Below are 15,374 nucleotides of genomic sequence, written 5' to 3'. Positions count from 1 at the left end.
AGCGTGAGGATGGGCCTTTGATGTAGCAATAAGGAAAAAAAACTCTGCTTTGAATGTACAGTGACAACATGCAGAGAGCCATTTGTCTCGCTGGCAGTGTTAGTCAGTCACATGATGCCTATTGGGTTCATAACAGCTACTGAATGGGCTTTTAATGTATAAAACTCTGAGCGCTTTACTCGTATCGCCCAAAGGATAAAATCCATAGAAAATCTGTAGAATCTATAAATGGCAGCAAAATGCACTAGATATTAGCATTGCATTAAAAAACAGCAACAAAAGAAACGTTGCTGCGTCATTGTAGCAGAAAAAAAACACACAGTCTGTGTGTGAGACATCAAGGTGGCGGCGTCTGGTGAGTATGATGCAAAGGAACATTTTCAACTGAAACCGCACCAGAGGAACATATTTCAGCCCAGAAAAGTGAATAAAAAAGTGAAATATAAGATTTATTTTTAAACAGATGCTATATTTCAACACTTAAGATTGATAAATCAGTTTGAGAGTGTATCTGTGTTTGGGAGGGAAAAAAAGTATCTTACCTTTTACACAAATCAAAATTGTATTATTTCAAGATATGTAAATACTAAACTTTTTTTTCAAATGATATTATTCATTGAAACCCTGCACTCCCGGCATTTCACTGCACAGATGAAAATGGAAAGTTTTCCTTTATAAAAAAAAAGGGGGTTGGTTTCACAGGGGCGACTTGTCCCACAAAGCCTGCCTGTGAACCTTTTTTTTTTTTTTTTGCTCGTTACCACATAACGTGACCCAGCAAAACCATCCATCCATCCATTATCTATACACCGCTTAATCCTCACTAGGGTTATGGGGGGCTGGAATCTATCCCAGCCGACTTATGGTGAAGGCAGGGGACACCCTGGACAGGTCGCCAGTCTATCACAGGGCCACACTTAGAGACAGACTCACATTCACACCTATGGACAGTTTAGAATCACCAATTAACCTCAGCATGTTTTTGGACTGTGTGGAAGGAAGCCGGAGAACCCGGAGAGAACCCACGCTGCACGGGGAGAACATGCAAACTCCACACAGAAAGATTCCGGTGCCCCCACCGGAACGCAAACCGGCGACCTTCTTGCTGCGAGGCAACAGTGCTACCAACTGCGCCACCCTGCAGCCCCCAGCAAAACCAAAATAACAAAAACATACAAATGTACGGATACCTTCAGTGTTGTAGTAGTCACCTTAACTGATTTAAAATGCCTTTTATACAACATAAAATGACCTCAAAGTTTAATGACTCTGCAATAAATAGACCATGTGGGGCAGCAAAACAGTGCCATGTGGCGAACACATGATTGCAGCAATAAAATCAATTGAGGATTCAATCAATTTCTACAAGCCTCTCAGTCTTATTGGTTATGTTTTTGAATCGCCCACCGTGCCGTACCACCCACTTTAACTTATCCTCTCTGCAAAAATTCCCCTTGTGCTACTCAGGTCTGCTGCAAATTAGTGCTGAGAGTCGCTGTCGGATCGTAAGAGGCAGTTGTCACTCACGCACACACCAGCGCCTCCTCCCACCAGCCTCACACTGCAACTGTCCATTATTCTTATGTGCGCTGACAGTCCTGCCTGCCAGTTAGATCCCCTCAGTAATTGAATGAATGGAGGATATCCTTATTAACTTTCAAAGCCCGAGTGTGTCCCATACAGCGCGCATGAATAAATAAGGCCGCGCAATTTGGTGTACGATTGCAGTCGCAGCAGCAGCAACTCTTCTTCTTCTTCTTTCTTTTTCTTCTACAGCAAAATGTCTCCCAGCAGCCCTAAATATTAACCACAGAAACACGGTTCAGCCCGAGGCACGGGGAGGTGGGGGGGGGAGAAGTTGAGAGGAAAAGAGCGGCTTTATTCTAATGCCATTGATCTAACAGTCAATCAGGCTGAGGTAGATTGGACAAAACCACCTGTCATCATCCACATAACAGGGAGTCGCTTACATAACAGGCCGAGGTGATCCGGTCTCTTGTGATCACGATGCCGCAGGAGCCTGATTATCGGCCTTACAACAAACGCCACTGTCTGCTGCGTGCATATCTTTTACAAGTCGCAGATTTTGTTTTTGAGCGTTCAGACGCCGAGATGAATACATTACAGGAAAGAAAGGACCCACAAGGAGGGGATTTTTTTTTTGTTATTTCTATCGTCTGGCATGCACATAAAGCTCAGACAAACAACAACAGACAGAGCAGTGGACATGAGGGTGGCTTGAGAGCAAGTGTCCTGTGCTTTTCAGTGCAATAAATACAAAAAGGAAAGTCCAGTAAACCTACAGGAGGCCAGTCAGCCTGAGATGAAGGATCATTTAATGCTGCGTCTCTCATTCAAAGCAACTCTGAAGAGGATCTGACCTTGATTACCCCGAGATGGCAGCGGCGCAACGCACCAGGCGGCCACGCCCACATGGGTGCTCGCCGGCATTGTGGCACTGAGCTCAGAAAGCAGGCATAAACAACACGCCGAGGCATCAAAGGGGGGAAACTGATACGAGGCGAGGCGAGGAGAACAATACACTTTCTCTGCATTCACACTTTCACGGTGATAATTAACATTATACACGAAAATGTCACGGTGTAATACAGGAGCTGAGATTGAAAAACACCCACATCGACACCAAATATCACTTAGGATTGGAGTCGAATGCTGATAAGAGGCTCATTTAAGTCCGTGAACTGAGAAGTGTGTTTGAGCACAAGAGGAAGAGAGCAGCACCCAGACTGTAATCACTTCCTTTCTTCACACAATCTAAAGTCAAACTCTCCAGAAGTGACAGAAAGAGTTAGAAAAAAAAGCATCTTCTGGCCTCCAAAGACACAATATGTGTGTGTGTGTAGAGCGTGAAAAAGGTGGGCAGAGATGAAACGAGAAAAACGAGACGGAGAGACGGGGATGCAACGGCGATGTCCCCCCAGGGTCAACGGGTGTGAGATCCATCTGTTCCCGGAGATCGCGTATACGCACCTATCGGCACGAACACATGCACCAGTGTGTCGCAGGGTTACAGAAATCTGTGTGCCAAAATTAGAAGGTTTCCATCTCAGCATGTGAAACGTTTCTTAGCAGAAAGAGTCGGAGCAGCTCAGGAAAACTGCCAGACAAAAAGCATGAAGAGGGAATTACCCAGTCGGCTGAACTTCCTTAGATGTGGCAAAAAAATGTAGTGTTCCCTCCAAAAAAAAAAAAAGACAGCTACAGTCATGTGCAGATTCTGATATTGAAACGATAAGCAGCAGTGATCCCGCAGCACGTTTTGGCGGGTTGGTTTCTATCGCAAATGATGTTGATTCTGATGTCAAAACTGTGGCTTCATCCTGCATTTAGCCTCTAATATCAATGCAAACTGTCCTCTGTAACTCCCTACAAATCTATTTATCTCATTAGTGCAAGTCTCTCTTTCTCTGTGGTTACATGCAAATCACTTCGCCGGTGTTTGCTCATCTGTTTTGCCGAAGCTGCTCCCCGAACCAATCATCACCTCTTTGTTAAACACACACACACACAACCTCCACCGACTCCGGATCAGAGGAAAAACAGCCTTTCATTGAGTTCGTCACCTCAGCTGCAAGAAGTGCTGGATTATTACTCAAGCATTAAATATGAAACATTCAAACCGGTGTCAGAGTTTGAGTGTAATTATTGTGTATCATTAAACAGTTTGCTTTAACTACTAATAAAAGTATGCATCATTAAAGCAATCTGTGTTCTTGTTCCGTTGGTGCACACACATACTATATGTTTGCATATATATAAGCATGAAAAGTAAAAGAAATAAGTGTTGAAATGGCACATATTGAGTGACAGGGCCTCCACTTTACACAGCTCATATCCTCTGACTTCTCGGTGCCTCCGGCCCTGTCACTCACCAAGCTCCAATCTGTTGTCTCCAATGCAGAATGACGAGTCAGGCCGGATGGAAGGGCTTAAGTCCAAAACGATAAAAACCCAAACAGCATTTTGGGGGGCGGAGGGGCTTTCTTCTGTATTTGTGTCCAGATTTGGGATTTATGCTTTATTGGATGTATCAAATAGCATTAAGATAGGCAGGTATTTGTCCCTGCTAGAACATTTAGGGACAGCAGCGATGTGTGTAGACATGATGTTATTATTCTATCGCCACTTAAAGGGAACTTTAGTGAGAGAATTGGGGTTCAGAAGGTTATCTGTGCAAACGATTCTCCTGTTTCTTCAATGACTGACCGGTTGATAAAGTCCAAAGTGAGCGTGCTTTCAGTCACGATTGTTCATTAATGATCTAGTTAGATAATTGTTTTTCACGCAGCTCCAGTGTTGCACCGCTTTCTCTCTCCGGAGAGTCTTTTTTTTTTTTTTTTCCCTTTCATGCCTCCATTAATTTTGGAGAAAACCTCTCCTAATGGTCTGTCTTTCAGCAGATGGCCAGAAGCTACCTGCCAGCTAGAAGGAAGGAAGAACATCTGAGAGGAGAAGCAAAGAAGAGAAAATGCTAAATAACAAACCACATGACTGTGCTGTACGAGTGAAAACAGGCTCTTTCTGTACGCTGGCGTGTCTCCTGGGTTTAACTAGTGGGGGTTTAATCGAGGCCAGTGCTGCCTATGTGTCTGTTCACGCATGTGTGCAAAACTCAGCTTTACATAAATCCTATTTCCCCATCTGAGAAGTAAACAAAACACCTCTGCGCTCCATGGGGAACGTGTTTTTACAGTTTTGCGGTAACTGTTGCTTTTGCTAACAAACACTTCTGCGATCGCGTCAACCACCTTTAACACACAAACATATTCAGGTTTTCTGCTTACCACCATCTTGTTGAGGGAGACCCAGCAGTCAGATGGAAAGTCCTGCAGCATCGGAACAAGGAACTGGAGACAGCCGTCCCAGTGGCACAGCAGCAACATCATACCGATCAGGTTGAATATTCGCATCACAGCGCTGGCCAGGTCATAGGTCATGTGGAAGATCTGTCAGGAGGAGAGATGGGCGGGGAGTTACAGAAGTGGAGAGAAAAAGTTGGGTCAGATGTGTGAGGAGAATGAAAAATCTGTGTTTATACAGATTGAGTCAGAACTGAATGGACGGTAAACACTGCTGAAGCACTTTTTACAAACAGCACATGCAGCATATTGTTGAACTGAGGAGAGCGAGGCTGCGGTTTCTCTGTGCGGCCTGTGATGAGGGTATTTTCTCTTTTTTTCACTTAATTCTTTATTTAAATTTTATAAACACAAAAACAACATGAAAAATGAGTAACAACAACATCAAAACATTGCTTGGGTAACTACTATGCATTCACATCATTAATCGTTTGTTCTGCTATTCCGTATTTTGTATTCAGTCCATTTGCTCCATTTTTTGTCCATTTGTGCTTCTTGGTTGTTTGTGAGTTAGTTTTTCCATTGTGTAGATTCCTTCAACAATTGTCAACCATTGGTCCTTCGTTGGTGGTTCTATCTGTCCCCAGTTCTTGGTAACAGCTTTCTTAGAAGCCACTAAAAGTATCTTAACCAGGTATATATCACTTCCCACTATACTTTCATCAGAGAAGTTACAAAGATACAGTACATTGCAGCGCATTGGAATCTCATAACCCATTATTTGTTTTAGCTCTCCACACACCATCTTCCAAAATACAGTGATTTTATGACCAAAATACATGCGAGTGGTCTACATCAAATTCTCCACAATCCCTCCAACATTTCTGTTGTCTATTTAACTGTTTACTTTTCAACTTTGGTGTAATAAAGAAACGCGTCAGGTTTTTCCAGGAGAACTCCCTCCAGATCCGCAAACTAGTGGATGTTTGGTGTATCTTCCACATATTAAGCCAATCATCGTCTGTAATTTCCATGTTAAACTCCTTCTCCCGCTTTCCTTTTATATAATTGGTTGAGTTTTTATCATGTGAGTTTAACCCATGATAAATTGCTGAAATTATTCTTGTGTTACTTTCCTCATATGCTTTCTTTATGATTTGGATCACACTGTTCACTTCTCTGGAGGGGTCAACCTGGATTTCTTTTCTGTAATAGTCACGTAACTGAAGGTATCTATAAAAGTCAAGTGTGCCCAGATCATGTTTTTCTTTCAAATTCTGGAAACTCTCCGGCTGCCCTGTGATGAGGGTATTTTCACCAGATATGCACACTTGCATGCACTTCCGATTCACTCTGTAGTTGGGATTTTAATTACGAAAACCTCTAGTGCATGTTATACTACTTACATATTAGGATTTACCAGCTAACAGTGAAGGATAAGTTGTTTAACAGTGAAGAATAATTACTTTGGGGAACGCTGTGCTCTTAATACCCCGCCCTCTCGCCCAGTGTCAGCTGGGATAGACTCCAGCCCCCAGAGACCCTCCACAGGATTATGCAGGTACAGTTGATGGACGGGTGGATAAATCAAAGGCACAATCTCAGTCCCCATGCTCATGGACAAACAGACTTTGAGATGCGTTCCTGCTAACTGCATGAGGCTTTAGGACCGTCCCACTGTCAAAGCATCGAGTGACGGCTCTGACGCAGACTTTCTGACTTTCTGTGAGTCTGTATATCTGCAGACTTCCCTGAGGGACTTGCTCGTAGCTCATAGAAGTCCCGCCTGCTATAAAATGTGCACATCCCAAGCATGGAGGTGCAGGTAAGAAGTCTGCCAGTAAGTTTATCTGCAAGTGACAGCATCTGACCACTCCATGCTGTGGTGATTTATGACATTACTGTTGTTATATTCAAAGATGAAATTTGTATAACATTTACAGATGTTCAAGGCTTTTCTGACTTTGGTAGTTTGCTAAAATGGGCAAACACTGCAATGTCACAAACTGGAAGAGATCAACTGAGCAGCTGATCAAACTGTGAGTAAACCCAAATTAGCTTTTTGTTAATGGCGACATTTCCAAGCTCCATGTGTGCTGTCACAATATAATGCCCCATTTCTCCTTCTTCTACCGTTTAGAGCTCTCACAAACTCACACAGATTGATTTACAGCTTTGATGTCAGGTAAACCTGTGACAGTTGAAGCCTTTGGGTGGATGCTGGGATTCAGCTGGACTCTTACGGCAGGTTTAACTGGTCTGTTTTGGCCACTTGGAGCCATTTGAAAAGCTGTAAACACAACATGTTCACCTCATATCACCTCATCGCATTCATTTTTGGTTAGCAAATGGTCCTTTACACATCTATCAGAATCTTTAATATTCATTTGGAGTTGGTTTCTTCACCCTTGGTGAATATAAATCCGATATTTACACGCATTTAGTTCAGTTTTTGTTGCTTGCTAATTGCTGAATTTGGCGGTTCATGCAAGCAGCAGTGAGAGTGAACCAAAACAATACAGTTGGGCGCCCAAAATAATGAGCTAAAAGAGGCTACAACGCTCTTTCAAGCTGAGAGAGTCCAAAGTGTGGGAGCAGCCCCCTTCATCAGTAGTTCATCAGTAGTTATTTAACCATTTTTTAACATAAAAAATAATGTGAAGTGCAGCTGTAAAGAGAAAATACAAGGACTAACATCTTTAAAAAAAAAAAGTCAGTAATTGTGAAAAGTTTTTTTTTTTTAATGTATGTATTTCAAATGTGATACAACAAAATTTGGGTTATTGCGAGATGTGTTGTATGTTGTTCCCTCTAAGTCTTAAAAATGTGTCAGGTTCTACATTACAACCACATGTAATAACAGGTCAGTGGGGTACGTGTGCTTCGTACTCATTCACGATAAAACCAGACACTGATGAAGCTTTGACCGGCCTCTGTGTCTTCACATTACTCGCCTTAGATAAGAAGGCTCATTTGTGTGGAGACGGTGATGTGGTCGCAGCCTTGTAAACGCAACTCACTGTGGCTTCGTTGGCTATCAGCCAGGCCTCGTTACCGCTGCATGTGTGTGTGTGTGAGGGGAGGTTTACATGCGTGTGTGTGTGTAAGAGAGGGGAGGTTTACATGCGTGTGTGTGTGAGAGGGGAGGTTTACATGCGTGTGTGTGTGTAAGAGAGGGGAGGTTTACATGCGTGTGTGTGTGTGAGGGGAGGTTTACATGCGTGTGTGTGTGAGAGGGGAGGTTTACATGCGTGTGTGTGTGTGCACTGGTGTGAAACCCTTGCTTAACTGGGCCAACTGGATGCTTCACTAAATCATAAGTAAACGCATATTTCCCTACCAGGGGACGAGAGAAATGTCCGACAGGGAAGGGAAGTAGGCCAGACACTGTATGTCTGCATAAAGTATATATATATATATATTTATGCATATTGGAAAGCCCTGCCTTATGAGCCCACTTGGTGGTTTCTTATATCAAAAACAAAGACTCATTTCTCACTTGAGACGGGAGAATCGTCCTACATGTGAACTAGGCCAAATACTGTGTGCGTGTGTGTGTGTGTGTGTGTGTTTTGTGTGTCTGGAGACGAGCTGCCTCTGTTTTGAATTTACACTCAGGGAGCAGCCAGGTCGGGACGTTCTGTGACTCATCCCGTCACTTCAGAGGCCTCGCTGCCCTCGACTCCCAGCTCACTTGAATATCAAAACCTCACACACACACACACATTATACTCGACTTGCTAATGTGCATAATTCCGGCTCAAATAGCTCCGGGGCAATTTTCTTACAGTCTGTGTTTGGCTGAATAATGACATGTTGATAAAAAAAAATAAAATAAAAAAAAAACGTGAATCTCTCTCATGTGCAATTTACACAACGAGCGCACAAAATGATCTCTCATTTACAGCGAAGGGCTCCGGGGGGCTCAGAAGAATGTAGTAAGTTATCAGTGTGCAGCACTTCATATCACATCGCTCCTCTAAATCTAAAATAACTTCACATCTTCGGCATCTGGCTGTTTCTACTTAGTGGATAACATCTTTTAATTTATGCTGAATATTCCTTCTTCTTTATTCCTCTTTGAAAAAAAATGTCATTTAGCCCCAAACCGCCACAGACAACACTTTTTTTGCTTCATTTTTTTTTGGAGTATCTCCTATAATGGCTAATGGCCCTGGGTCATTTTGGAGAAGCAGAAAGGGAAACACGCTGTGAGGCCCTGCCCTGTGATTAGGAAGCATTCCCATCATGATTAATGAGGCTCCAGGACTAATGTTCCCCTCGACACCAGAACAGCACCTGGCCATGTGTCACTGTCAGACCACAATCTGGGTCAAGGCATATTACTGTGACCACAAGTCACAGCCTGAAAAACATAGATAAACTATTTTCTGCTCCTCTCTGTTGCACATGGTCAAATGCATTTAGAGAAAACTTGTTAACATGATAAATATTAGCCCTGCTACCAATATGTCACTCTTGTGGACACACTCCCACCCATTCAATATCATCGTCTAGCACATGAAAAAGGCATCAATACGACCTCCCTGCCTCAGGAAATTGCTCTGGACACTCTCAGCAATGCTCGTCATGAGCTCCTGTGAAGCAGAAACCAACACAGGCATCAATTTATACTAAGATCATGCCAAAAATATGGATATTAAGTTTGAGCGTGGTCCGGTGCCTGTGCCGGTCTACAGCTGAGCCGTGTGGCGAAATCATCACAATACTAAGGCGATCTTTTTAGGAAACCCCGCTGCTGCGATTTAAGCTGAGCCGAGCTGAGCCGGGCAGAGGGGAGGAAACACAGCCAGCCACGTTTGGATCGAGCTGAGCAGAGCAGAGCTCAGCTGAACTAAGAGGATCAGGGCAGGGCTGAGTCGCAGCAGAGGAGCGTTCGGTTGTGTGCGTTTGAATCGGTAATTATGGGTCTCATCGAGCTCAAATTACCACTCTGTAATCAGCAAAGTAGTGGTCGTTTGCAGAGCGAGAGAACACACATTCGGTAGGTATGTGCTCGGTTAGTCCAAGCAGGAATCCACATACATGGACGGCTGAGAGTAAGCGAGGGTTAATTGTGTTTATGTAGCATGGGGCCATATGATGGATGATAATGCAACTATCTATAGATGAACATTGTTTCCTCGTGTGTAATGTAATCAATGAAGCCTGAGTGTATGCATTAGCCCGACTGTCAGCATCCATTTACCACCGTTTGATGCCTCAATTGGTTAAAATGCCACATATAAGAACGAGGAAAAGGTATTCTTGTTATGGGGAAAATAGACAATCTTGGTGATTTAGTTACTTTCTCATAAAATTCCTTCTCTGAACAGAACTTTTCATGAATTCTTAGATGCATCAGCAAAGTGGAAAGAAAGTGGTGGGGCCATACTCACCTTACTTCTGCGCAATAACCTCAGTGATAATCAATACAGCTCTAACAGCGAGGCCTTGAGTTACACACTGAGACTCACCAGCAGGGTTCATTATAGAAAACGCATTAGTGTGCAAAAGTTAAGTGAAATTCCACACATTCCAGTTTTAGCTACAAATGCAGCACACATTACTGAAACTTTAGGGGGTCATATTCAACTCTTACTGTGTTCTATTGATAGTTTCAGTACAAAAAAGTACTTATATTGTAAGGTTTCAGTAGGTGGCTAAAGAGGGAAGTTTAAAATGATGCCAATTGGGGCAAAAATTGTGAAAAAAGATCACAACATAATATTACTGGCTGATCAGATGGTTACAATATTGCTCGTTTCATCATAAATTACATGCAAAAATAAAATGCAAATATCACGATTAGTTTTTTGCATTTCTTCCCATTTTTTTTTACATTTAAAAATGATTGTTTTTACAGAAATTTCCAAAATGTATTGAATGTGAATGATAAAGCTTTGCTCTCCAGAAATGTGCGTTTATGTTCAAGTTAGATTGGCAGATAGTCCAACATCAGTCAGGCTACAAATGTGTCCACAGGGTTTGGTGCAACAGCGACCACTGGCTAAATATAGCACACAACCTAAAACAGGGGTGTCCCAAGCATATGCCACGTGATTCCCCCCCAGTAATCTGTGTTTCCCATGTATCAGTGTCACATGATTTGCTGAAATGCATTCGATTTAATCAGCAGCGGTTCCCCACTCTAACCGTACATGGTCACCTAAACCCTCCTTCCCTCCCTGTGCTTATATAACCAACCCGACGTACCTCCTCCCACTGGTGGATGTAGCGGATGAGTCTGGACAGCCTCAGCAGGCGCAGCAGACTCAGGATCTTGGTGAAGCGGACGATGCGGAGCGCCCGGGCCGTTTTGTACACCTCCGAGTCGATGCCCTTCTCCACGATGAGGAAGATATAATCCACAGGTATGGAGGAGACAAAGTCCACCACGAACCAGCTCTTCAGGTACTTCTTCTTGATCTTCTTGGGGTCGAGGATGATCTCCGTGTTGTCCTCGAACACGATGCCAGTCCTGAAGTTGAGCACCAGGTCCATGAGGAAGAAGGTGTCGGACACCACGTTGAAGATGATCCACGGCGTCGTGGTCTCGTCCTTGAAGAAGGTGATGCCCACGGGGATGATGATCAGGTTGCCCACCATGAACATCAGCATGGTGAAGTCCCAGTAGAACCTGGCAGGATGGAAGCGAAAGACATGATTAGAGACGGAGATGGTTGAATCCCTTAAAAATGCACTAAAACACACAAACAAGGGACTGTGAGGAGTCATGTGCACACAATCCAACTCCAAAATCAGACAATAACACAATAAAACAGGCAACATCTGAGCCCCAAATAGCAAACTGTAAAAAGTGAACCACTGGTGTCTAGACGCTCACAGTAGAGCTGTTTGCGATGGATATCACATGCCAGGAAAGCTGCTGATTCTGCTTGATTTGTGACAAGTGGAGATCCTAGCTTCCTCTGTGCTGCGAAGAAATGCACTCTCATGGGCCACACACACACACTCAGAAAACAGCAGCACCCTTTATAAAATGTTTGATTTTTCTTTTCAACCTAAGTCAACCTACACCGTCAGGGTCGAGACTGGGTCGGACAAAACAAGGACAAAATTGCTGAATTCGTTCCAAATCAAGACTCAGGCACCTCAAATTTTCAACAAAGGGCGACACAATCAGCAAGTCATCAAGGCTGCAGCTTTGTGCTCCATCATCAAACCCCCAGCAGTGAGTTGTTTTGACATTTATTTGTCCAAAACAGCCCAAATCAGCCAATCAGTCCACAATACAGACAGCTGAATTATAAGGGCGGCACCTATGTGTTTAAAGCTGAAGCCTTCCAAATCAACTGTCCAATCCATTAACAAATAGAAGAAAGCTTCAAAACTAAAGTAAATCAACATAAAGTACAATTATGACCCTTTCTGACAATGCAGAAGCTTTGTAAAAGTACAATTTATGGCAGATTTGTTGCATTGGATTGACTTAGATTTCACAAGTGAACCTAAAAAAGTGGAAGGTGATGGTACATGCAAGTAATTATAAACAGATCAATTGAATTATTTTTAAAGCAAATACTCCCCTTCACTGTAAAACTCTCTACTTTCTTCATCTTATATGATTTTGAACTCCATATCTCAAGGTTTTAGATCATCGGTCAGACAAAATAAAGTATTTTGGAATGTAATTGTGGCCAAATTTGAGGGTTTTTTTTCACTATTTTGTTATATTTTTCAAACCAAACCATCAATAACTGGCAGGGTAATCATTTGTCACCGTCCCCCCAGTGAGCCTGAGACACACACACTGCTGTCTGATCAGCTGAAAGTAAGCCGGGGGGGGGGAAAGTGACGGAAGTGCCGTGCTGAGTCATGACTTGAATCCTCTGTTTCAGAAAATGTCCTACTGTTAAGCGTCGTCTGTCACTTCACAGAATAATGATAATAATAATAAAAATAAAACACTGATAAATAATCAACAGAATGGTATTTTGATGAAAGACATCCCAGTAAGTAGCCACTGGTTTAAATAATGAGAGGAGAGGAGCTGTCCTCGGTGCTGAAAATCTACTTTTCAACTTCACAAAGGCTTTTTTTGTCACACTGCAGCACATTTAACTCCAGTAAGGAGGATTTCTGTGGACAGTTTTTTAAAAAGTGGTCTACAATAGAACCCATATGTCCCTTTGTCCCTTAAATGGGGAGTGCTGTCTCTCTGTCCTTTAAACATTCTGTATTTTGAATAAAAAAGTAATTTTGTCTTCATACTTTTAACTCAAGTTTCCTTAAAGTCAGTGCCATGTGCATTGTTATCTCTATTTATCATATATTTATGTTGTTTTTTATTGTATTCATAGCTGAGGTGCTTCTGTTCCTCCTCATGTAAAGCTGTTGGACTTGGAGAGGAGAACACATTTCTCATTCTCTTTATCTCCCCTTACAGCCCGCACAGTTCATGAACCTAACTCAATTTGACCCATACCTGAAGTCGCTGTATGGGTGGATAATCCAATTACCCGCTGACTTTACGCGCTCTTGTTCCTTCTCCACCGCCTTCTGGCTGCCAAACATGCGCAGGGAGAACTTGTTAACTCCGGGCTGCAGCATGGCACTAAACTGGCGCTGCATGTACGTCTGGTTGTTCCTGGAGTCTCCATCATCCGGCACTATCTGAGATCCGTCCTCCGCTTTGGAGAAAGTGACAGAATTTCTCGACTGCTGACTCGGAGTCTGTCCTTTACTAGTAGGGGCGTTGGAGAAGGAAACTCTGGAGTCCTTCTTCTCCATCCCTGCCACGGTCTTGACCTCGGGCCCCGCTGAAGTGACAGAGCCGTCCATGCTTGCGATCTTGCCGTCTTCGGCCGCCGCTACTCCATCCGGCTGCTTCTCCTGCCTGGAGATGAGAGAGGAGAGGCTCCCTGAACTGGCCGGGTCCCTTCTACAGTCTCCGTTTTTGTTGCATATCATGCCGATGGCCCCCTCTGCTGCGTCCCCTCTGCGCTCGGACTCTGAGCCGCTTCGGCCGCCGGCAGCCTCCCTCTGGCACAACAGGGCAGAGGCAGCGCTGCCACTGGCACTGAGAGGCGCGCAGTCCTCGTCTTGCAGGAGCCACAGCTCATTGTTGTTGGAGTTTTTGCGCGCAATGGACGCGGCTCCGCCTCCTGGCGTAAATTTCTTCATCTCGGATCCTCCGCTGTTCCCATGATCCTCGCAACCGGTCAAGCTGGATACTGGAGGCGGTGGAGGCTGCAGGAATTTGGGCTCCTCCTCGCCGTCCTCCGCCTCGTCCATGACACTGGCAGACAAAGACAGACGCACGGACACTCCCGTACCTTGAACCTGGGCGAGACTGGGGCGGCGGCGCAGGAAGGAGTTCAAAGCAGCAACAGCCTTCTGCTTTCCATCCACATCACTTTAGGATAAACAGCGCGCCGGTGCCGTTGCTATGGCTGCAACCTGGATGCTGTCATTGTGTGTGTGTGTGGAAGGGGGGGGGGGGAGAGAGACATCATCACCATCACCAGTAAACTACAGGTGGAGGAACATTTGCCCACAAAAAAGAAATGTTCCCCACTCAGGACGCACCCAACCTGACAGTGTAATGACACAAAAACTAGAATAAATACACAATTAAACACACCCATTAACTCACCTGCAGGGTTCAGGTGACAAATGAAGGTCACAAGAGATCAAGTTCTGCTTCTTTTTGCCTCCATTGTTCATCTGAGCAGCTATGAATGAAAGTACCTCCTGCTGCAATAATCACACGATCAATAATTAGAATATTAGGTCTATCCAGGATTTTTTAAACTAGACTGGGAGGCTAGCAACAGCGTCCGCCTGTTGCTTCAGTTTGCTGGTAGCTTTCCAAAATGTTCGAGGCTCTCTTGGTCAAATGGCGCCACCTTGTGGAGAAATATGCAGACTGCACAACCTCAAACGTGCATAAAATGTTTCACCTCTGATCCAAGAGGCTTCTTCAGCTAACTGATAAGATCTCAGATATGTATTTTGTCACCCCCAACAGGAGTAATAGTTCATTTAAGACCCAAAACTCAGATTTGGATGAGAGTTGAAGCATCTTCAAAACCATGAAGAGAAGTCCAGTTGTTAACCTGAGCTTAGAAAGTTCCCCAACTGTCTTAACAATGTGAGTTAACTCTACTTAAGCTGATTAATAAGTCATTTATACAGTGTAAGTGTAAAATTAGCAGAGTTAAATTAGTTAAATTGGCTGAACTAAGAAAACAAGTTGGATGAACTCAAGATTTTAAGTTGTATCAACTACAGAAGTTTCTTTTCATTTAACTACAAAAACTTTTAGTCACAGCTGTTGAAGCCAATTTAACAAAACTGTGAAGCTGCACCTTGTTACAGTAAAATGAAAGAAAATCAGTTGAACTCAACGGTTTCCTTTATTATTATTATGAATTAATAAAAACAATCAGAACTTAATTCAACAAAGAAACAGCTAATTTCCAGCACGTCCATTTTCTCAAACTACAAAAAATTCAGTCTCTGGCGTTTTAACTCTTTTCCAATAGTGTCCTGAGAAATCTGCTAAAAAGTTAGATGTGTTTCTTAGAA

At 43.5% G+C, this 15,374-nt stretch overlaps 1 protein-coding gene across 1 annotated transcript in view; it reads right to left on the bottom strand.

The window, feature by feature from the left end:
• hcn2b (hyperpolarization activated cyclic nucleotide-gated potassium channel 2b) overlaps positions 1–14,078 on the bottom strand; it is a 61,548-nt gene extending 47,470 nt beyond the window's left edge. The window contains exons 1-3 of the mRNA XM_008300484.1: positions 13,270–14,078; positions 11,037–11,460; positions 4,806–4,967 (exon numbers count right to left, since the gene is read on the bottom strand). Of these exons, the coding sequence (XP_008298706.1) occupies positions 4,806–4,967; positions 11,037–11,460; positions 13,270–14,078 (1,395 nt within the window). The remainder of the gene's footprint in view (positions 1–4,805; positions 4,968–11,036; positions 11,461–13,269) is intronic.
• Between the last annotated feature and the right edge of the window lie 1,296 nt (positions 14,079–15,374).

The sequence above is a fragment of the Stegastes partitus genome, unplaced genomic scaffold (genome assembly GCF_000690725.1).
Source record: "Stegastes partitus isolate 25-593 unplaced genomic scaffold, Stegastes_partitus-1.0.2 Scaffold33, whole genome shotgun sequence".
Classification (NCBI taxonomy): domain Eukaryota; kingdom Metazoa; phylum Chordata; class Actinopteri; family Pomacentridae; genus Stegastes; species Stegastes partitus.
The sequence above is the reverse complement of the archived record's forward strand: the minus strand, read 5'-3'. Positions and strand labels throughout refer to the sequence as shown.